Source organism: Lipotes vexillifer, unplaced genomic scaffold, assembly GCF_000442215.2.
Source record: "Lipotes vexillifer unplaced genomic scaffold, Lipotes_vexillifer_v1.1 scaffold691, whole genome shotgun sequence".
Classification (NCBI taxonomy): Eukaryota; Metazoa; Chordata; class Mammalia; order Artiodactyla; family Lipotidae; genus Lipotes; species Lipotes vexillifer.
Window position 1 is genome coordinate 4,405,888 of NW_006788040.1, and position 21,682 is coordinate 4,427,569.

Genomic DNA, 21,682 nt, shown 5'->3' on the forward strand with positions numbered 1-21,682 from the left:
GTCGAGGACCCCCCGCGGGTCCCGCCCCCGGCCACCGGCCCCCCGGCTCCGAGCCCCGGAGATACTCACGCGCCCTCGGCGCCCTGCGAGCCCACGATGAAGCCGAACTTGTCGATGCGGCGCTCGGCAAAGCCGTTGGCCTCTGAATCGGAGCCCAAAGAGCTGAGTTCGTCGGCGGCTGCGGCGTCGGGGCCCGGGGCCAAGCTCTCCCGGGTCCCCGACAGGCTCCCCCCGACTGCAGGCGCGCGCGGCCCGTTCTCTCCGTGGCTCTTCGCCATCCCGGCCGCGCCCGCCGCCTCAGCCTCAGCGGCCACCTCAGCCACCTCAGCCGCCCGACCTCCGCCGACGCCGCCGACGCCCCGCCCACGAGCCGCGCCCATTGGTCGCCACAAAGCCGGGGGCGGGGCCATAGGCCTTCCCTGGCACCTCCTCCCCCCATGCCCAATGGGCGCCACAGACCCCGGGACCCGCCCACCTCCCCCAGGCTGGCGCCAACAGGCCAGACGTGAGGGGGCGGGGCAGCCGTCACCCGAAGCCCTCCCCCCTGGACTGCCAATCACTAGAACTCACCTGAAAAAGCTTCTTGGGCCTTTCCGGGTTAGCCCGGGCCTGGTCCGACACCTGCCGCACCGCCCAGGCCGAGACCGAGGGCTCCCTCTGGGAATTCCGCCCCTGCCTCCTGAACCCCCACACTCCTCGCGAGACCCTAGGGACGTGGGTGGGGATTGTCCTCCCTTTCATTTATGAGGAGCTCTGAGGAGACGCAGGTTGGGTCCGGGGACACGCCCAGGGACACTCGGCGGCTTAAAGACCTAGGCTGAGCTAGAAGTTCAGCAGCCCCTTCCTTCCCCCTGCTCAGTTTCTGGGGCTTTAGAGAGGCCTAATTAGTAAGATTAATGACCAACGACTATTAAGCTACTCGCTGCCCCGAGTTCTACCTACTTTCTCTTCTAATTTTTATTTTTCCAACAGCTTTATTGAAATATAATTAACATACCATAAAAATCGCTCGTTTAAAGTGTATAATTGTTTTAAGCATATTTATAGTTGTGCAACCGTCCCCATTATCTAGTTTTAGAACATTTTCATCACCCCAAAAAGAAATTCCTATCTTTACCAGTCACTCCCCATCCTTCCTCCCCCAGTCCCTGGCAACCACTAAAATTTCTGTCTCCATAGTTTTGCTTTTTCTGGACATTTCATATTAATGGAATCATACAGTATTTGGCCTTTGTGTCTGGCTTCTTTCACCTCGCATGTTTTCAAAGCTCATCCATGTTGTAGCATGTATCAGTACCCCCATTCCTTTTTGGGGCCAAAAACTATTCCATTGTATGGACATATCACAGTTCATCCATTAATCTGTAGATGGACATTTGGGCTGTTTCCACCTTGTGGTGATTGTAAATAGTGCTGCTATAAACATTGGGGTAGAAGCTTTCGTGTGGACATTTATTTTCATTTCTCTTGGGTAAATAGCTAGCAGTGGGAATTGCTGGGTCTTCAACCTTTTCAGGAACCGGCAAGCCGTTTTCCAAATTGGTCACACCAACTCTTATAATCTTTTAGCAAGGAGGTAGATACTATTTTTAGCCCCATTTTACAATTAAAGAAACTGAGGTGCAGGGAAGTGATGTCAGCTGCCTCCAGTCCCAGAACTAACTTGTGGCAGAGCCAGGATTTGAACCTAGCTCTTACCAACATTTTCTATTGGGAAGCATAGGCCAACTGTATCTATATAGACTTAGCTCCCAGCAGCCTACTTCTGATCCCATGGATTATCAACTCATGAAGTCATAATGATAGCTCCTCACTTAGGTCCAGCACTTTTGGGCTCTTAAGTCAAAACCATGTTGTCATCTGACACTCCCCTGTAGACCTACCAGGAGACAGGCCCAGAGAGGGGAAGGGACTAGAAGAGCCAGGCCTGAGCTGCAGAGCCTGGGACAGGTTACTAAGGGGCCCAAAGCAGCCCTAAGAGGTGAGGTCTTAAGCCCTGAGTGATCTCACCAGTCGTTTCCTTAATGCCATGTGGCCCAGACATTATCTTAAAGACTTCACTGTGCAGTCTTGACATTCCATAGGCTTCTGTTTTCCATAAACAGGGCAACAGCAGACACATGCTATTTCGGTCTTAAACTCAGTCTGGGAGGATGTGTTCCACCTCTCTAGTAGTTCCAGAGTGGTGGGCTCTTAGTCCCAGCTCCCAGGAAGGACAGAGTAGGCCTCGCAACAGGGTGTGGGCCTATCCCAGGGAAGGGAGAAAGAGGAGTCAGACGCACGTGGATCAGATGTGAAGCACCAAGCCTGACAAAGTATCCACAACCCTTTGACTATAATTCTGGTTCTAGGCTCATATCCCAAACACGTTCAGCTCTGTGAGGCACATGTACAGTGATGTTCACTCCAGAGGTATCTGGGGTGGGGTTGGAGGAGCAGGCCAGAAGCATCCAGGTGTCCTTCCTTGGGAGACTGGATAGACGTTGACCTCAAGTTAAGGTCTTGATGCTCCAGCTTCTGATTTTCTTACATAAGACCACCCAGGGGAATTCCCTGGTGGTCCAGTGGTTACAACTCAGCACTTTAGGATTCTGCAAGCCGCACGGGGGGTGTGGCCAAAAAAACCCCACCACCCAGGATTCAAATCTCTGCTGTCACTGTGTGACCTTGAGCAAATCACTTCTCTCCTTATTTGCAAAATGGAAATGATGAAAAAATATCTCCTTGGAGTTGTTCTGAGACTTTTAGTGTGATGGTACATAATAAACATCTGGCACATGGAGATTCCCTGTAAATAGTAGCCAGAAGTCGTGGCATTTGTAGTTTGCCAAGCACTAGCAAACTCATTATTGTCTTGAGTGTCTCCCACCACAGCCTGTGGCTGCAGCAGGGGAATTTTCCAAATTTAACTAATGGCACATTGCTTGGGAGACTTCGCTTCATGGCTCTGCCCCTCAATAACTGGATGTTCTTATGCAAAATGGTTTAGCTTCTCAGACCCTTTCCTCTTCTGAAAAACAGGAATGTCAGTAATTACTTGAAGAGTCAAGCTTCCAGCACACAGTAGATACTTAATAAATTTTAGCGGGCTTCCCTGGTGGTGTAGCGGCTAAGAATCCGCCTGCCAATGCAGGGGACACGGGTTCGATCCCTGGTCCGGGAAGGTCCCACATGCTGCAGAGCAACTAAGCCCGGGCACTACAACTACTGAGCCTGCGCTCTAGGGCCCACAAGCCACAGCTACTGAGCCCATGCACCACAACTACTAAAGCCTGCGCGCCTAGAGCCCGTGCTCCACAACAAGAGAAGCCAGCGCAAAGAGAAGCCCACCAACACAACTAGAGAAAGCCCGCACGCAGCAACGAAGACCCAACGCAGCCAAAAATAAATAAATAAAATAAATAAAATTTAAAAAAAATAAAAAATAAAAATAAAAAAATAAATAAATTTTAGCTCTTTACACTTCAAAATCCAGAGCTCTTTAACTTATTTGATGTTACCCTAGTAACCCCTGGGGGAAGGGGTGGGCAGAGGTGGGGGCAGAAGGAAATGAGGAAGCCTCTGTGCAGGGATCTGGGAGAAGGATATTTGGGAAGCAGGGCAGCAAGTGCAAAGCCCTTGAAAGGGAAGCAGGCTCAGAAGATGGTGTAGTTAGACTGGAGAAAGAAAGCAGAAATGAATGAATGAATGAATGGTCCAAAGGAATGCCCTACAAAATCACATGGTTCACTGGAGTATAAAATAAGAGGCCTTTGGCAATGCTGTGAAACATCCTGGTAGACTGGCTGTTGTAAATGTTCTTTTGAGGATGAGATGCTTGGCCAGGGCTACAGGAATGTGTTGAAAAACTCGAGTCTCGGGGCTTCCCTAGTGGTGCAGTGGTTGAGAGTCCGCCTGCCGATGCAGGGGACACGGGCTCGTGCCCCAGTCCAGGAAGATTCCACATGCCGCGGAGCGGCTGGGCCCGTGAGCCATGGCTGCTGAGCCTGCACATCCGGAGCCTGTGCTCTGCAACGGGAGAGGCCAGAACAGTGAGAGGCCCGCGTACCACAAAAGAACACAAACAAACTTGAGTCTCATCCTACTAGGGTCATTCCTAGAAGTTTTGGCTCAGGCCCTAACCCAAGTCCCTGCACAGTCCCCTCTCCTGGATCCTGGAATGTGCTTGGGAAATCTGTCAGTGTTCGCCAGGAGCAGACAGATGTCCAGATATCAGCCTTCACCCATAATGAGAGCAGAGCTAAGGTTCAGAAGGTACGTAGCTGGTGCCCAGGAGCTTATGAGAAGTAGGGAAACTATAAAGCTTCTTTATCCCTACACTGAGGATAACAGTTAAGAATCTTTTGGTAAGTGGCACAGAACACAACTCAAATGGGTTTAACCCAAAACTGCACTTAGTGGGTCCCAGAGCTTAAAAACATTCACAGGTACATAAGCTTCAGGAGCAGTTTGATCCAGAGACTGTCACCAAGGATATTAGCCTCGTTTTCCCTTTTTCTCCTTTTCTCTTTGACTTTTCCTGTGGTTGCTTTATCCTCAAGCTACAGCCCCTCATGGCAGCAGCTCCAGGCTCACATGCTTCCTCCATCCATCCATCCAATGGATGACTCTTCTGGTAGCTTCTGCTCGATGGTGGGGAGGCTTCATTCCTTCACTCCATATGAGGACACATGCCTATCCCTAATCTAATCATCCCCACAGCTCAGAGCTAGGGAACACAGACTTAACTGAACTTAGCTTAAGGCAACAGTAGTACCTTCTCGTAATATGATAAAGAACAGGAATGTGTAACTTGTCCTGCTTCGAGATTGTATGACTCAGGGTACCTAGAATTACTCACATCTATTTTTAAAATAAAACAATGTACATATAGTTAAGATCAAATCAGTTAAAAATCTGAACTTTAAGAACTTACATTTCACATTTTTAAAAAGTAACTTTTAAGAATCTTAAATACTAACTCATGTACTTTTAGTTATTTTTAAATAAATTTATTTTGGGCTGCATCAGGTCTTTATTGCTGCACGTGGGCTTTCTCTAGTTGCAGTGAGCGAGGGCTACTCTTCGTTGTGGTGAGCGGGCTTCTCATTGCGGAGTACAGGCTCTAGGCGTACGGGCTTCAGTAGTTGTGGCACGTGGGCTCAGTAGTTGTGGCTCATGCGCTCTAGAATGCAGGCTCAGTAGTTGTGGTGCGCAGGCTTAGCTGCTCCGCGGCACGTGGGATCTTCCCAGACCAGGGCTCAAACCCGTGTCCCCTGCACTGGCAGGCGGATTCTTAACCACTGCGCCACTAGGTAAGCCCCTCATGCACTTTTAAACATGAGCTATATTGTACTTTTTTACCTTTTTGATTTTTGCATTATAAGGATAAATGAAATATTATCTGTAAAGATTGCTATAATTACAGTATATCACATATTTCAAGTATCCTAACATAACTTTTGTACACATTCTCAATACAATATGTAATTTTAAAACGTGAAATGGGCCTAATCATTAGTAGCCTCCTCTGGGCTACATGTTAAGTGCTCATTTCAAGCAGCTGGTGGAACTGAAAGTGAAATTTCTTAATGTCTACTACTCCTAGATCCCTCTTCACGCAAGTCTTTAAAATTACAGTGAGCCTGAAAGCACCAAGCCATGCCCGGTTTTCCCAGCAATCTCACAACAGGAGCATTTCTCCCCATTTCACAGTCTGGTCTGGCAAAGTGCTGAGGACATGACAGTGTGGTCACTAGGAATAGAAGAGCTGCTCTGGCCTTCCAGAGCCCTCACTGGACTTTGGTATCCACCTTATCTAAAAAAATGGGCCAGATAATCCTCAGAGGAATGCAATGAGAATCAGAAAAGCTGTGCAAGCAAGGCGATGCCTACACGCTGCAGGTTCTAAACAAGAAGTGCAGAGCATTGGGCTGCACGCTGGGCCTGCAGCCACTGACGATCACAAAGCTGGTTTGGTCAATGGGTCTTCTGCAACTGAGTGAGCCAGGACAGATGTTCATTCATGAACTCCAGGAAGCTGAGATTGGGCCCCAGAGAGCAGTTCAAAGAACCCATTCACTCACATTCCACCCAGCAGCATTCCTGGCCTCCAGTCGCAGCCTCAGTCATGGAAGGCCGGTGAGATCTGCCAACCTGTGAAGGAGAGATTGGCCCCAGAGCCAATCCTAGGAAGAAAGAAGAGCTTGGAGTACGGGACTCCCCCAGCTCTACTGACCCCTTTCCCTCTTGGAACAAGACCCAGGGGGTGTTCAGGGGCTTTCTGGTGTTAGCCAGGGAAAAGCAACCAGCAGTGGGCTCACTTCAGGCACCCGAACCTTGGAGCTTCAGGAAGCCAAATTTCAGCCCTGGCCCCTAGGGGAAACTTCTAGCTACCAGGCAGGAAGCAAATGTCAGAGTGAGGAATAACATCCCACTGACCAAGTTTAAAACGTGAGCAGTTTGTAAAGGAGCCACATAACTGGCACTGCAGAAGGGCCACTTGAGCCCTAGGTCTAGAGTTGGAAGCTTTGAGCTTGGTGAGGGGGTGGAGGGGATAGTGACTAGAATACTGTGACCTTGGGAATGGCCTCACCCTTCTGGGCCTGGGAGATGACTGCACAGGATGAAATGGAAGGACTGCAAAGAAAAAGGCACTAGGAAGTCTCGGGATAAACACATGAGATCTTCAGAATGAAATCAACTTTAGGTTTAAAACCAGGAAATGGTTATCAACAGGCTCTCACCTTCCTCCCTGTGAACACCCACCCACAGCAGCACCTACCTCCCTGTGACAGCACAACTCCAAAAATAACAGCCTGTGTCTGGCCCTTACTAGGGGGCAAGGACTGACAAGTGTTTTGCACACATTCTCTTTTTATCTTCTTACTGTGGGCATGTGATTCAGAATCTCTGTGCCTCAGTTTACTCAACTATAAAACAGGAACACCCATATCAGGATTACATGAGTTAGGGAGTTCCCTGGTGACCTAGTGGTTAGGATTTCAGGCTTTCACTGCCTCGGCCTGGGTTTAATCCCTGGTCAGGGAACTGAGCTCCTGTAAGCCACACAGTGCAACCAAAAAAAATAAAAATAAAAATTTACATGAGTTAAAATTGATAAAGTGCTTAAAACAATAAGGAGTAGTTGGCTAAATTTTATAAAGTTCTTAAAATAGTTCATGGCCTTGGCACAGTGAAGTATTTTTAAAATAAACACATTTTTTTAAAAAAACCTCATCATAGGGCTTCCCTGGTGGTGCAGTGGTTGAGAGTCCGCCTGCCAACGCAGGGTACGCGGGTTCATGCCCCAGTCCAGGAAGATCCCACATGCCGCGGAGCGGCTGGGCCCGTGAGCCATGGCCGCTGAGCCTGTGCGTCCAGAGCCTGTGCTCTGCAGCAGGAGAGGCCACAACAGTGAGAGGCCCGCGTACCGCAAAAAAAAAGAAACAAACAAACAAAAAAAACCTCATCATATACTTGTGCTCACTCAGGATAAGCAACCTGCCCAAGGTCACTTATCAGGTGATGATGAGTGATCCCTGGCCTGCAGGAAACTGCCACCCTCTAGTCTCATCTGCATGCTGCCCACTGACCTAGGAACTGCATCCCATCTGTCTGTGTTCTTTTGTGGTGCTGGCATGTTGAAGGCATGTTATACGTATTAGCCTGTTATACGTACAGGGCTATGCCTTTGGGGGAACCATGTGTTTCAAAAAGGCAATAAAAATATATCGAAGAAAGAATCATAAAAGACTTGACAGCAAGAATGTAGTTAAAAGCCCAGCATTCCTCAGAGCAGAAGAGGAGCCACAAGGCACTGTGCCATGCTCCTCGGTCTGGGCAGGGCACAGGTGGCCAGGAGACAAGTCTCATGACATTAACTTCACGAGAAGGGTCGGAGAGGTTTATTAGCCCATGGCAAGATACAAAATGATTAATGATAACAACCATATTCTACCAGCCAAGTGTCACTTAGCACTATGATAACATCCTATAGGACATCCCTGGTTTCACATTCCCTAATGGGCTACCGGAAGAAATGACCCCTCAAATCAAGACCTAAACAGAAAGGGATTCCAGGGGCCACTGGGGAGGAGAATGCCTGAGAAAGCCCTCTCTGATCAAAGTGGGGAGGGAAACTCTGCAGGACAATTTGGATTTCCAAACGTAGTAAGAGGGAAACAAATGCACAAGGCAGGGTCTCCTGGGTCTGGGACAGGGGTAGGGGACAGGAGAGGCAAAACGGCAGTAGTTGGGACCTGACAGCAGGTTTCTCTCTTCTACTTCTTCCTCCCGCCTCTCTCCTTGAGCGCCAGGTGGATGATGGCACCATTAGCCATGTTATAGTAAGCCAGCGAGTTGGAATCCTTGATGAAAATGCCCTAGAAAACAGATGTAGTGCCTCAGCCCAGGGCAATCTGGCCTTGAACTCAGAGAGCAGCCTCTCAAGTCCCAACACTCTGAACTTAGCAAATACAAGGGCTTGAAGGAAGGTGGGGTGGGAAAGGGAGTGGCACAGGGCAGGAATGAAGGTCTCGGGTTCCTCCCAGAATGCTTTGCTTTTCCTTCCTTCTGACCAAGCCATGCTGTCAAGACCCCAAAAGTCTGGCCCTGACCAAACCCATGGAATTTTGACTCTCAAATCATAAGACCTTCAGAGATCAACTAGTTCAACAGCCTCATTTTACAGAGAAAGAAACTGAGGCCCAGAATGGGGATTTGGCAAAGTCCAAAAAGGGAGAACACAGCAGTCCTCTGTGACCTGGCAGGCACCAAGGTGAGCTGGACTATCACCTTTGTGTCCAAGCACAAAGCCAGGCTACCTGAGACCACACTGACTGGGATGGCTCTACCACTGGGACAGAAACCTACCAGAGCACTCCGAAGTCTGGTCCCCAGATGTCACTGAGGCATTCAAACCCCATGCAAGACTGTGCTGTGACCCCGCCAGAGCCTCACCCTGTCAGACTAACTTGTCCCAGCACCCCCCACCAGCATCATCACTTCCAGGATGGACTCAAATGACCACACCCAGGTGTCTCCCCACTCCTCTGATTCCACAAGGGATTTAATAGCTTCTCGGACAACAGAGGAGGCAAGGACTACAGACACCCAACTCACCTCATACTGCAGCTTCTGTTTCCCTGCCGGCATGCCTGTGGCTTCGTGAATCTTCACCTTGATGACAGAGACCTATGGGACCGAGGAGAGGTCAGTCACCTCTTGCTAAGGTCAGCTGCAGGAAGCTTCCCCCTGACTCTTTGGTTCCCCTGTACCGGATACCAGTTGGGGAGAGCAACTCATACCTGGTCTGTGAGTGGGAGGGTGAAGACCAGCACCTGTCCGTTCAGCTTCCATTCCGTCTTATCCTGCATGTTGGGCACCTGGACTTTGATGGACACTGGACCCTGCAAAACAGGTGGCCATTATGCCTGGGGAGGCCTGAGTCAATCAGGAACTATGCTCTCCTATTCCTGGGCCAGTCGAGACAATGTCACCTGTCCATCAGGGCTCCTGGACTCTGGCCTGTTTCACTACTGACACCACTTGTGACACTGAACAAATCACTCCTTTTCAAGAATTGGTTTCCCTTCTTTAGAACAATCCCTGCCTACTGGTAAGGCTGGAGCTGAAGAAGAGACATGAAAGCGCTCTGCAAGCCTCAAGAAGTACCACAGGAGAAAAGAATATGAATTGTGAGGTCAGAAGACCTGGGTTCCCAACTCAGCTTCCCTGCTAACTAGGTCTCTCTGAGCCTCAACGCCATGTCTGTACAGCGGTTGATCACAACTGCTGGATGGTGATGTTGTGAGCATTCAACAGACCAAGTACCTGTAAAATGTGTGGCTCTGCCCCAGCACTTGAGTAGGTACTCAAGAAATGGAAACTACCATCAAAAAGTAAAAAAGAAAAAAGATTTGGTCAAATGCATTGGGCGGGGAAGAATGTTTCTGCCTCCTCACTGGAGCTTCCCCAGGCACCAGCAGTGCCAAGGTTCCCAGCTCTTATTTCTAGTACCCCCACAGGATCTCCACAACATACCACCTTCTAAGGGCTGGACCTGGAGGCAAAGGCCACAAAGAAATTAAGAATCGCACCCAGGATTCCCTCCAGTGTCCAGAACCCCTTTCACACCTGAGTCCTACTGCCTGTGCAGCTGGGTCTCCCTGCTGGCCTCTGCGACAGCTCACACCAGGGGTACTACTGACAGCTGTCTGCTCTGGCTGCTGACCCCCCCATCTAGTGTGTGCTCAGAAGTTTCACGGGCCTCCAATGGCTGGCCCAGGTCCCAGAAGCCAAAACCATGGAAGAATAGGGTGGGCCAGGGAGTGTGTGACTGGGGCAGGACTGGACCCCATCTAGACACTCCAGGTTGTGGGCAGCACTCTGAGATGCATACCTTGTTTCTGCGTAGAAACTCCTCTTCTGGCATGAGGCTGTCCTCGGTCTTCAGTTTCTTGGAGGCAGGCTCATCTTCCATGGGAGGTGGGGGGTGGACGGGCGGCATAGGGGCTGGAGCTGGGACGGGTGCCACAGGTGGTGCGGGCACGAAAGCTGCAAGAACAGGAATAAGGAGCCACGTGAGTGGGAGGAAGGGCCCAGGACTCAGGGCTGGTGAGAGTGAAAAGGGGATTGCAAAGGTTTCCCATTTCTCCCAGTCAGAGGTGTGAAGGACCACTCCTTGCTGAGTCTGGCAGCCAGTAAGTTACCTGGCAGGGGGACCTGGGAGACTGCCCAGATTGGGTAGCAGGAAACTGAAGGAGGGGCAGGACCGATGGATGGAACAGGTGGCAGCCAACAGCAAGCATCATCAGGCCTCTGTGCCTGTCCAGGCTGACCCCTCTGGGTGCACAGACCCCAGCTCTGCCATTATCAGCCTATCTCCCCCAGGAGCCGTAAGTCCCTGGCTCCCAGCTCAGGGATCTCACATGGTGAACTCAAGGCTCTCCTTTGGGCTAGACCACCAGCTGGAACAGCTGGCACTACCATCAGCCACTGCTCTGCTCAGGGCTTGGCCTATAGTCCTGACCCACTGACCTGTCGGCACAATCATGGGTGGTGGGCGGGGTGCCATGATAGGAGGGGCCGAGGGAGGCATGGGCACCACGTTGATTCTGGGCGCATGGATGATCGGTGGCATGGGGGCGATCACCGAACCAGGAGGCAGTCGGACCACTGATGCCATCGGGGGCCGGGGCATGACGGGTACTGCAGACACAACTGTGGTACGGACGGGAGGTGGCATCTGTGGGGGTGAAGACCCACAGGTCACAGGATGCCAAGGCTGCACTCTAAGGGCACACACAGCTGGCAACTGGCCACCTGCAGCTTTGAGGATGGGGCTGGATAGCTTCGACTCAGCCCCCTGGGGCTGTGAGTGCAGCTTCACACTGGGCCCTGACAGGAACTACGCTGAGAGAGGCCCAGGACAACCCTCTTTCCACTTGGGATTCAACCAGCTGCTCTTGGCAAACACTGAGAGCCACTGAAGACACTGACCTCCATTTAGCCCCCTGGAGTCAGGCCAGCAGTCTTCCAAGACCCATTAAGCCCTCCAGCCCGTCCCTGACCCAAGCCTACTTCTCACATTTGCCACTCGCCTCCTTCCCTGTTCCAAGCCTCCCACACAGATAGAAGATCAGGCTGGAGGTTCCCACTTCTAACTAAAGGGTTCTTTTTCTCTCGACTTGACCCACTCAGCGCTTGGGCCCGCTGTGAGATAGCTGCCCTTCTCAGCCTGCAATGTCTAACCCCAAGAACCCAACTCTGAAAGACCAGTCACAGGGTGGCTGCTGGCTAACCGCGGGTGGCCGGGGCACCGAGGTAATGGGTGGGGCTGAGCTGGGGATGTTGGTGGCTGAAGACGGAGGTGGTGGCTGCTGGGGGATTTCATTGGGCTTGCTGGGACCAATCTTCTCTTTGGTATCATCTTCTGGCACCAAGCCCTTAGCCTTGTGGATGGCCTCGATCTGCTCCTGGAGAGTGATATTGGCCTGGGCAGCCTGCTGGGTCCGGGCCATGCTGCCGGAATGGCCATCCCAGGTCACCTGCATGGGAAAGCAAAGCCACAGCTTGTCAGGGCTCCTGGAACTGAGCCCAAGTGTGAGTCTGACGGCGGGGAAGGCACTAAGAGTCATCTGAGCTGCACCTTTTCCTCTGGCTTCTGGATCTCCTCCTCGCCAATCTTCTTACCAATGGCCGTTTCCTCTACACCAAAGATGTCGGTACGCCGCTCAGCCAGCTGTTTCAAGCTGCTCTCAATATCCAGACCTGGATATAGTCACAGAACGAAGGCAGGGGACAGAAAGGGAAACTAAACCAGATGCCCTTCTAACACAGCAGCTCTACTGGTGCAGGGTGGAGGCTATTCTCATGGGACAAGGCTATCTGTGGGTCCCAATGCAGCACGCCTGTCCTCTGAGCCTAGGGAAGGCTGCTCAATGAGCACTAAGCCTGTAAACCAGGGCTTCTCCAACCCCTTGACTTACAAAAGGCAACTGAGAAGACAGGGTCACATGAGTGGTGTGGCAAGTAGCAGAGTCAGGAATAAAAGTCTGGTCTCCTGCCTCTAGGACAGTTTCCTCCCTCCCTATCATGCTGCTTCTCACACACAGTCAAGGCACCGTGTCTCATTTCAAGGTGCTCAGTGTACTCCAGCCATCAGAGCGTTCATTCTAAGACAGCCCTGAGAATAAGCACCTCTCCCAGCTGTAGTGAGATCTTGCACTAGGATGTCAATGGACACATGCTATCCACATCAGGTGCCTGCCTTTGGAAGAATCCCTATGAAGAGTCCTGCTAGAAAATGGGAAGTTATTTTGTAGTGTCATAGGCTACACCTATTCTCAAAAGTTTTTATTGACCTCAATTGTTACCTTCTATGTTTGATTAAAGCATAAAGTTGATCAGAGATTCCTCATGGGCCAAAGTGAGATGGGGCTGAGTCAAAGAAGGGGTGTGGACAGAGTGGGGGATGCCCCCCAACCTCACCTGGTGCGTACACCTCATCATCACTCTGCTTCTCACGAATGGAGCGATCTCGCTGCTCCAGCCAACGGGGGTCAAGAAGCCCAATGCGCATGTGTTCCTGCATTTTGCTGGCAGGGATCTTCTCCCCAGTGATGGGGGACACGAGATATTCATCTGGAGCAGGGGCTGGAGGCAGGGGCTTGGAAGCTAAAAAGCAAAAGAGATTCTTGAGTGAGAATACTGGGTGGCAGCCCAGGTTAAAAGGGTGCTATTTCATTCGTGCACCATCCATTCAGTGCCACGCTGTACCTGGCACTATGCACTGCACCAGAGCACCAGAGATGACGAAGTCCCATTCCCCATCGTGAGGCCTATGACAGAGAAGCTATCAATGCCTTTATGACAAGCCACCTCGAGCCCTCCTAAAAATGGACAGGTCTGAGGAACATGAGGGCAGAAGAGCAGAACCAACCTTTTGGGTCATAGTCCTTCCGGACAATGACCTGGTCTGGAGTTGGGGGCAGAGGCGGTGGCATGGGTGTCTCTGGAGGTGGGGGCACTTTCTGCCCTTCTTCTTCATCATCTGAACCCTGAAAAGCAAAGTAGTGGCAGGACTCAGAGAGGGGCTGAGAAGACCTCCCTGCAGCTAAGCCCTGGTGGCTCTCAGGGTGGCAAAGAGCCTAGGCCCCTGCCAGTCAGCAACCATGTGCTAAGCCTCCCAGGGCAGCCGAGGCCAGCCGGCAGCAGGCCAAGCTGCTTCCTCACAGCATGAATGGGAGTGCTGGGGGCCGTGGTGCTAACACTCTGCCCAGGCGTTTCCAGCAGCTGGCACCAGGCAGTCAGAGGAGGGCAAGGGCACTTAACGTGCTGGAGAGGGGTGTGGAGAACAAGTCAGCGTTCAATGGTAGCTGCTCAAGAAGCAATGCTGGGAGGCAGAGAAAAAGTCAATTCCCAGACACATGCATCTTTATTCTCAGGCTGCACACAAATTCTTTCCGAGGGGAGGAAAGCAGTTTGGCTCTGGAGACTCTATGCCTGCTTGGAGGGCCTGCCTCGATGAGGGTAGAGGAGGCCAAAAGCCACTTAGCAAAGCTCTGGAGGACTTCCCTGGCGGTCCAGTGGTTAGGACTCCGTGCTTCCACTGCAGGGGGCACGGGTTCGATCCCTGGTCGGGGAACTAGGATCCCGTGAGCCACATGGTGTGCGCCCCAACCCAGAAAAAAAGAAAAGCTCTGGAAACTGCTGATCATTTGGGCCTCAGCGCAAAAGCGTCCAAGTACATGGTATAGAGGTTTCCCTAACTGAGAGCCAGCCTGGGGTCGGTAGTGAGCAGGGCCCCTGGGCAAAGGAGGAAGGTCACAGAACAGGGCCAGCACAGCTTTCAGATCCTTGCCTATGAATGAATCTTTGTTGCCTGAGCTGGAAAGAGGCTCTGGGCTGCCTGGGCTTGGGCAGCTACTCAGCCAGGACTCCTTCTTCAGGAACCCACACTCCCTTTCAAGATTCACAAGGGAGCTGGACTTCTCTGGAGGAGAAGCCCATCTCCTTGGGCTCCAGGAGCATACCTCATCCATGTCTTGCACTTGGGTGTCCTGGTCCAGCTGGGACGGAGGCTCCTCTGCCTTCTCCTGTTTCTCGTCCTCCTCATCAGACTCGACCTCCATCTCGACCTCCTCACTCTCCCCAAACTTCTCGTAGCGCTCCTGAATGAGGATTCGGGCCCCCAGCTCCTCTGGGGTGGTGGGGGGAGGGAAGTTCCCTGGCAAAGGGTGAGCCAGAGTCAAAGGCAGGGTTCACACAGACGCTCCTTATCAAAGGCCCATCTATCTGCTCTCTCTACACTGTTAGCTCTCTGAGGGCTGGGACTGTCTGATTTCTCTCCTATCTCCAGAGGCCCACCCGTTGGGCCATTATTGTCAGGCACGATAATATTTGTTCAACTGGGTTTAACTGGGGCAATGTGGTAGAAGTGAAGTCTTCCAGAAGCAGAGAAGAAACAGATACCCAAAGAACCCTCTGAGGGATTCTGCTGCTCCTTGGGGACAGCTGGAAGAGATCTCCCAGGATGGCTCCAAGCTCCTGGCTCCCCTAACTGGAGTCACAGACCTACCTTGCTCATAGACCTACCTTGCTCATTGGGTTGGAAGTCCACTGTTTCCACCACCACAAAATCATGCCAGTCAATCTGAGCATAGGCCACCCGTTCCTTTTCCTTCTCCTCCTCTTCCTTCTTCCTCTCACGCTCCTGAAACTTGGCCCACTCCACTCGGTAACATACCTGAAGGGATGGGAAACAGCGTGGTGCTGAGCTGAATCAGGGTTTGCTCCTGAGGAGGCTATCATCTCCAAGGCCTTCACCAAAGCCAACGTCTCCTTCAGAACAGGAAGCTGATCTGCCCATAAAGGGGAACTTCCTGGGGCAGACTATGGTATTTGTATCTGGTTTCAGCCAGGCCCCGAGTTTAGACAGGATGAAAATATGAAATACCACAGAGACCTTCTGTCTGGGGCCCAGAGAGACCTTCTGTCTGGGCAGCTGTTTGTTATAACCTCAAAGTTTTCTGCTTGAGTTGGCGAGTGGCTAGCCAACTCCCTCCCAGAAGTTTGCATGACAACCAAGTGCCCACAAAAGCAGCAGCAGTCTGAAAGCCTGCAAAACAGAAGCCTCAAGCAGCCACCGAGAACAGCCAGCACCAATATGCCCTCTCTCTTCGACTCTGAAAACCTGGGACTTCAAAAGGCAGCTGTCACCAGAGAACCCGTTCAAAAGCTGGCTTCTAGCCACAGAAGAAAAGGAGACTGAAGCAGACAGCAGAGCAGAAAGCTGGGGAGCAGAGAATCCAGGTTTCTTGGTCTTTATAGCCTCAAGCCCTTTCCTCCCACCACGACTGTGCCTGGAGCATAACAAGGTACTGGTTCGGAGACTACTTCCAAACACACAACAGAACCTACACAATGTAACGTTAGTACCGTCGGTAACTGGTTATAAGAAATTTAGTTTACCTGGTCCAAAACTTCCCGGGGGTTCTCTGCCTCTTTCTTGAGCTTGGTAAATAAGCCTTTGGGTGGAATCAAGATCTGAAACACAGAAGATTTAAAGCAACTATCAGTGCAGCACAACACGGGACAAAGAAGTGGCCTTCCTGGGCCTGTGGAAAGGCACAGGAGAAAGGAAAGCATGGGATGCTGGGATCCAATCTCAGCTCCACTTGGCTGTGCAACTTTGGGCAAGTTATTCAACCTCTGTAACTTGGTTTTCTTCTACAAAATGGTGACACTGCCACTTAAAGTTGGCATCATCAACTTAAAAGCTTGCCAAGGGTAGCAGTAAAGTATGCAAAACCACCACCAGATCGCTGAGCATACAGTCAGCATGTGATGACTGCTCTCAGGGGGCGGATCTGCCCTTTACCCTTCTGCACATGCAAACAGGCCCCCTGATGACTTTATTGAAGACTACAGCCCACATGCTCCACCTCCCTAGACTTCTATTCCCTGCTTTCTGTTTAGCATTTTCTCCATAGTGTTTATCACCAATCGACATACACTTACGTTGCACTTGCTTATCGCCCCTTCACTAGACCAGTCTCCACAAAGACAGGGATTTCTCTGTCTTCGGCTCACTGCTACATATCCAGCACCTAGAACAGTGTCTGACACTCAAAGCATATTTGCTGAAAACGAATGCTGGCTTTGTTTAAAACAGTCAGTCTTTCCAACTGCCCCAAGCGTATCCACTCTCACTGGAAAAGCAGCTCAGCCCCACTTCATCCTCTCTGTCCTTCTTCCTCAGGAATGGATCTGCTCCTAGAGTTCCCAGGCCTAGAGACACACCGGTGCCCTCAGATAAGAGTAATAAATGTCAATACCCAAATTCTGAGGGAGAAGGAATAGGAAAGTTAACAGAATAAAAAGGAATCTGCAGACCTTTAACTCTGGAAGCAGTCCACTGAGAGAAATTAACCCAGAGCTCACTTAAAATTGATACTGTGTAGTTACAATAACCCTTGGGTCTTATGACTTGAACGATTGTTATTTCAGCTACTCTCCTAGCTTCTGGACTTCCTAAACACAAACACTTTTGTCATTCTTTCTAGTTATATACTTAAAGTGAATGAAGTTAGAGAAAATCATTACATAACCTTCCAAGTCAGATCTTTAGCATATTGTTTCTAGATATCAAAAACAGATGTGCAAACCATGCCACTAAAAAGGAAAGACAACCTCCATTATGTGTGTAGCAAGAAAAATGTTCCACAGGCATATCTATACCAGTGTACTTTTTAATAAATTAGCGATCTGATTATTTTAAATACCAGTATCGACTTGTCTGCATTCTTGATTGCAACGACGCAGCATGATAATTAAGATCTTAGGGTCTGGAATAAAAATGTCAGCACTCAAGTCTCTGCTCTGCAACCCCCTAGCTGTGCAACCCTGGTCAAGTTAACTTCTCTGTATCTCAGTTTCCTCTTCTGTAAAATAAATATAGTAACAGTGGCTACCTTATAGATTATTAGGGATTAAATGAGAAGATACTACATAATATAAGTACTCAATACTGGCTACACTTATTTATTTTAAATTGCTTCCCAATGCCTATTTAAATGATACTTCTAATTCAAGGTACTTTTTAGGGTGCAAAACAGAGGTTTCAGAGTCAAATATTGGTTAAATCTCAGTGCAGCTACTTACTAGCTGAGAGACCACAAGTAAGTACTCCACCTCTCTGAGCTTTCTGAAATAGGAAGGAAAACACTTACCTTATGGATTCTTGTGAGGATAAAATTAGGTAATAATAGGAGGCAACTATTAAGAGCTTGCTTCTTCTCAAGCCCTACTGAGACAACCGAAAATTTAAATGTACATAAAAGCAACTAACACCACTTGGCCTTATCACGCAGTAGGCACTCACCTAATGAGTTATCAATCACGCGTTTCCTTTCTCTTTAGAAACAGCAGTCTACGTTGCATTTACTAGGAAAACTGAATAGAAATCAAGATTTTGTACTGAACTGGGATTTTTAACATCTGCTTGGGGGCCCCACACAGGAGCGGGGTCCTTGCACAGTGAGTGGATAGAGTGCTGATGGTAAGATGCCTTCCTTCCCTGGGCCCAGCACCCCGGCCCCCGCCCTGCCCAGGCACCTTGGTATACTGTTCCACCAGCTTCGTGAAGTAGTTGAAAAGGCTGTGTTGCGGACGAAGGAAGTCAAACTGGTAGTTGCGCTGCTCTTTCTGCATCAGCTGGGTCAGAAACTGGCGCCCATTCCTGGCCACAAACTGAGCCGTCAGTTTCACCACGTCCAGGTCGAAGGCTGAGATAGAGGGGGGGTCTGCAATGAACTCGAACTCGGGAGGGGGCTCTTTGGGCACGATGGTCTCTTGGATCACTTGGGCTTGAACCTAAGATGCAAAGGGAATGTGAGGCAAGAGGCACAGGGGTGGAAGGACTCCAGAGAGGTGGGGGGGACACACCCCCGGCAGACGGCACAGACCTATATACTTCTGCTGATCACAACACGCCATTGGCACGTGGTGTGAGAGATCCTAACTCACAAGGGCACCGATTTCTTGGCCAACTGTAGCCTCGACTCCCTAAATGGCTTTCTGAATGAGAACCGAGTCCCTCTGTATCACTGCTGCTGCCCTGAAACTGAGGACCAAAACTGGGTGGCAGAAGATCTAACAGGAACACAGCTTATGAAACCCCGCCAAAGGGAGAGAGAGGATGTAGTAAGCGCTACATGTGTGCAGAAGACCCCAATGGACAGAAGACTTCCACGTTTGTTACCTCATCTGGCCACTACACGAACCACGAGGTGGACAGAACAACTACTGTGAATTCTTTTATAGATGAGGAAACTGAGGTCACCTGAGGCCCTAGGAGTAGTAAATTGCAACAAAACGTCTCGGAATCTATTCCAATCTTTACTTCCCACTGTAAAACAAGGGGTGGCCTTTGCCACCATGGCTCAGGAGTGAAGCAAAGAGAAAGGACTAGTCCAAGTCTACACAGGAGGCAAAATGTGTGGGCCCTTCCTGTCCTCACTGACAGCCCTAATCGTCCCTAGTGCTAAGGGGGTATTAGGGCAGGCCAGAAAGAGGGGCCCTGGGAAGGTGAGACAGTAGAGAGGGATGCCCAAGAAAGGGTCCACAAGCCACACTGCAGCACTGCCCTCACGCCACGGTCAAGGAAAAGAGTAGGAACTGAGAGCATGGACTTTAGGGTCCTGACTCTGCAGCCTTGGGTAAATTGTGCTTCCCTAAGCCTCAGATGCCTCATCTGAAAAATGGTCACTTTACTGGCCTCCTCATGCAGCCCCTGTGAGGCACCAATGAGACAAGGCTCCCAAAGCACTGAGCACAGAGCGTGAAGGGCAGCATTCAGCAAATGCCAACTGTCAGCAACACTTTGCTGGGTGAGCCTCAGCATGTGCCTCTGTAAGATGGAGATAAAGACCTCAAGTATCTCCCTGGGTGGTTGTGAGGTCTGAACAGCAGAGTTCATTATCTTCCCCTCCCTGTCCCAGCCTCCCTTAGCCCTGGGGAAGCGAAGGGAGGGGCTGGCTCCAACCTTCTGGGGCAGCTGCTGCTGGGTGGCTTGCTGCTGCTGCTGCATGACCTTGGGGATGGCAGCCGAGGGCTCCTGGGCTTTCCCCTCCTTGAACTCGCTGACCTTGTGGCGGTAGTAGGCATGGTAAGGGTCATTGGGGTTCAGGAAGTTGAACTTGGGGTTGTTGATCTCGTTCTGTCGTATCCTAGCTTCAAATTCAGGTCCGTTTCTAGAAAAAGGAAAAAAGAGAAGCATTAATACCACAACCCTTGCAGCTGCTCAGACCAGAACACCGCCCACGCAAGCCCCATTCTTGCCACCACCCATCACTCAAACTAGCCCATCCCTCAACACAGCAGAGGTCCTCTTCGAGACTCCTGGCATCAGCGGCCAGTGCCCCCTGCCTCCTTCGGCCTGCGCAGGCCTCCTCTACCACAGGGTCTCCGGACCTCCATCATTCCTGCAGCTCCTCCGCCAGTCTTGCCATTTCCAAAACCATCCGGACTATTGCTTTTTTCTTTTAATAAAATTTATTTACTTTAAAAAATGTTCCTGGGCTTCCCTGGTGGCACAGTGGTTGAGAGTCCGCCTGCCGATGCAGGGGACAGGGGTTCGTGCCCCAGTCCAAAAGGATCCCACATGCCGCGGAGCGGCTAGGACCGTGAGCCATGGCCGCTGAGCCTGCGCGTCCGGAGCCTGTGTTCCGCAACGGGAGAGGCCACAGCAGTGAGAGGCCCGCATACCGCAAAAAGAAAAAAAAAAAATGTACCTAAGAAGGCACGAGAATTCCCTGGGGTCCAGAGGTTAGGACTCCGTGCTTTCACTGCCGAGGGCCTGGGTTCAATCCCTGGTTGGGGAACTAAAATCCCACAAGCCATGGCACAGCCGAGGCGGGGTGGGAAGGCATGTATTACTACTTCAGCTAAAAATCATTATGGCTGGGCTTCCCTGGTGGCGCAGTGGTTGAGAGTCCGCCTGCCTAAAGCAGGGGACATGGGTTCGTGCCCCGGTCTGGGAAGATCCCACATGCCGTAGGGCGGCTGGGCCTGTGAGCCATGGCCGTTAAGCCTGCGCGTCCGGAGCCTGTGCTCTGCAATGGGAGAGGCCACAGCAGTGAGAGGCCCGCGTACCGCAAAAAAAAAAAAAAAAAAAAAAAAAATCATTATGGCTTTACTAACAAAAGGCAGTCATAAAATTCAATACAATGAAAACAAAGTAACATGGTTAAAGTTTAGCTGAAGTTTGCTGAGACTGAGGCCAGTTCTCTTAGTTAAAAGTGGGATGACTGAGTGCTGGGGAGGTATTAAAAGATATGCTAGCACCAAACAGATTTTGTCCTTTGGGTAACAAGAAAAAAAATTTGAAAATTTAATGGGATTTAATGCCTTGTCCAAATATTGGCTAAAATCACCTCATTTACTACTGGGTGAGGCTCATACAGGAAACACTGTTCTCCAAGGACCACATCTGTGATGCTGCATAAGGCACATTCAGATGACAGGGGAGTGGTGAGAATGGCAGGGAGGTCCCCATCTCTCTCTGTATCTGGAATAGTTTCCCACATACACCCTATGTCCCCAATTTGTATGCTTTTTTTTTTTTGGCAGTACACGGACCTCTCACTGTTGTGGCCTCTCCCACTGCAGAGCACAGGCTCCGGACGCGCAGGCTCAGCGGCCATGGCTCACGGGCCCAGCCGCTCCGCGGCATGTGCGATCTTCCCGGACCGGGGCACGAACCCGTGTGCCCTGCATCGGCAGGCGGACTCCCAACCACTGCGCCACCAGGGAAGCCCTGTATGCATTTTTTTAAAAATTAATTTATTTTTTATTTTTGGTTGCATTGGGTCTTCGTTGCTACACACGGGCTTTCTCTAGTTGCGGCGAGTGGGGGCTACTCTTCATCGTGGCGCACGGGCTTCTCATTGCAGTGGCTTCTCATGTTGCGGAGCACGGGCTCTAGGAGCACAGGCTTCAGTAGCTGTGGGTTGCGGGCTCTAGAGCGCAGGCTCAGTAGTTGTGGCGCACGGGCTTAGTTGCTCCGCGACATGTGGAATCTTCCCAGACCAGGGCACAAACCCGTGTCCCCTGCATTGGCAGGCAGATTCTTAACCACTGCGCCACCAGGGAAGTCCCCCAATTTGTATGCCTTTAAACCCTCAGAATGAAAAATGTC

The 21,682-nt window shown here is 50.8% G+C and overlaps 2 protein-coding genes across 4 annotated transcripts in view; both read right to left on the bottom strand.

Moving 5' to 3' along the window:
- Window positions 1-375, bottom strand: part of TBC1D10A (TBC1 domain family member 10A) — a 30,989-nt gene extending 30,614 nt beyond the window's left edge. For both annotated transcript variants that reach the window (XM_007461188.1, XM_007461187.1), the window contains exon 1: window positions 70-375. In XM_007461188.1, coding sequence (XP_007461250.1) covers window positions 70-278 — 209 coding nt within the window. In that variant the 5' untranslated portion in view covers window positions 279-375. The remainder of the gene's footprint in view (window positions 1-69) is intronic.
- A 7,488-nt stretch (window positions 376-7,863) lies between these two features.
- The window catches only part of SF3A1 (splicing factor 3a subunit 1), a 20,176-nt gene continuing 6,357 nt past the window's right edge, over window positions 7,864-21,682 (bottom strand). Inside the window, exons 3-16 of one of the 2 annotated variants that reach the window (XM_007461189.1) lie at window positions 19,529-19,736; window positions 18,100-18,357; window positions 15,955-16,029; window positions 15,079-15,229; window positions 14,517-14,710; window positions 13,424-13,541; window positions 12,973-13,158; window positions 12,131-12,252; window positions 11,784-12,029; window positions 11,020-11,227; window positions 10,382-10,536; window positions 9,288-9,389; window positions 9,103-9,174; window positions 7,864-8,363 (exon numbers count right to left, since the gene is read on the bottom strand). In XM_007461189.1, coding sequence (XP_007461251.1) covers window positions 8,262-8,363; window positions 9,103-9,174; window positions 9,288-9,389; window positions 10,382-10,536; window positions 11,020-11,227; window positions 11,784-12,029; window positions 12,131-12,252; window positions 12,973-13,158; window positions 13,424-13,541; window positions 14,517-14,710; window positions 15,079-15,229; window positions 15,955-16,029; window positions 18,100-18,357; window positions 19,529-19,736 — 2,197 coding nt within the window. In that variant the 3' untranslated portion in view covers window positions 7,864-8,261. The remainder of the gene's footprint in view (window positions 8,364-9,102; window positions 9,175-9,287; window positions 9,390-10,381; window positions 10,537-11,019; window positions 11,228-11,783; window positions 12,030-12,130; window positions 12,253-12,972; window positions 13,159-13,423; window positions 13,542-14,516; window positions 14,711-15,078; window positions 15,230-15,954; window positions 16,030-18,099; window positions 18,358-19,528; window positions 19,737-21,682) is intronic. The other variant, XM_007461190.1, reaches the window with a different exon arrangement.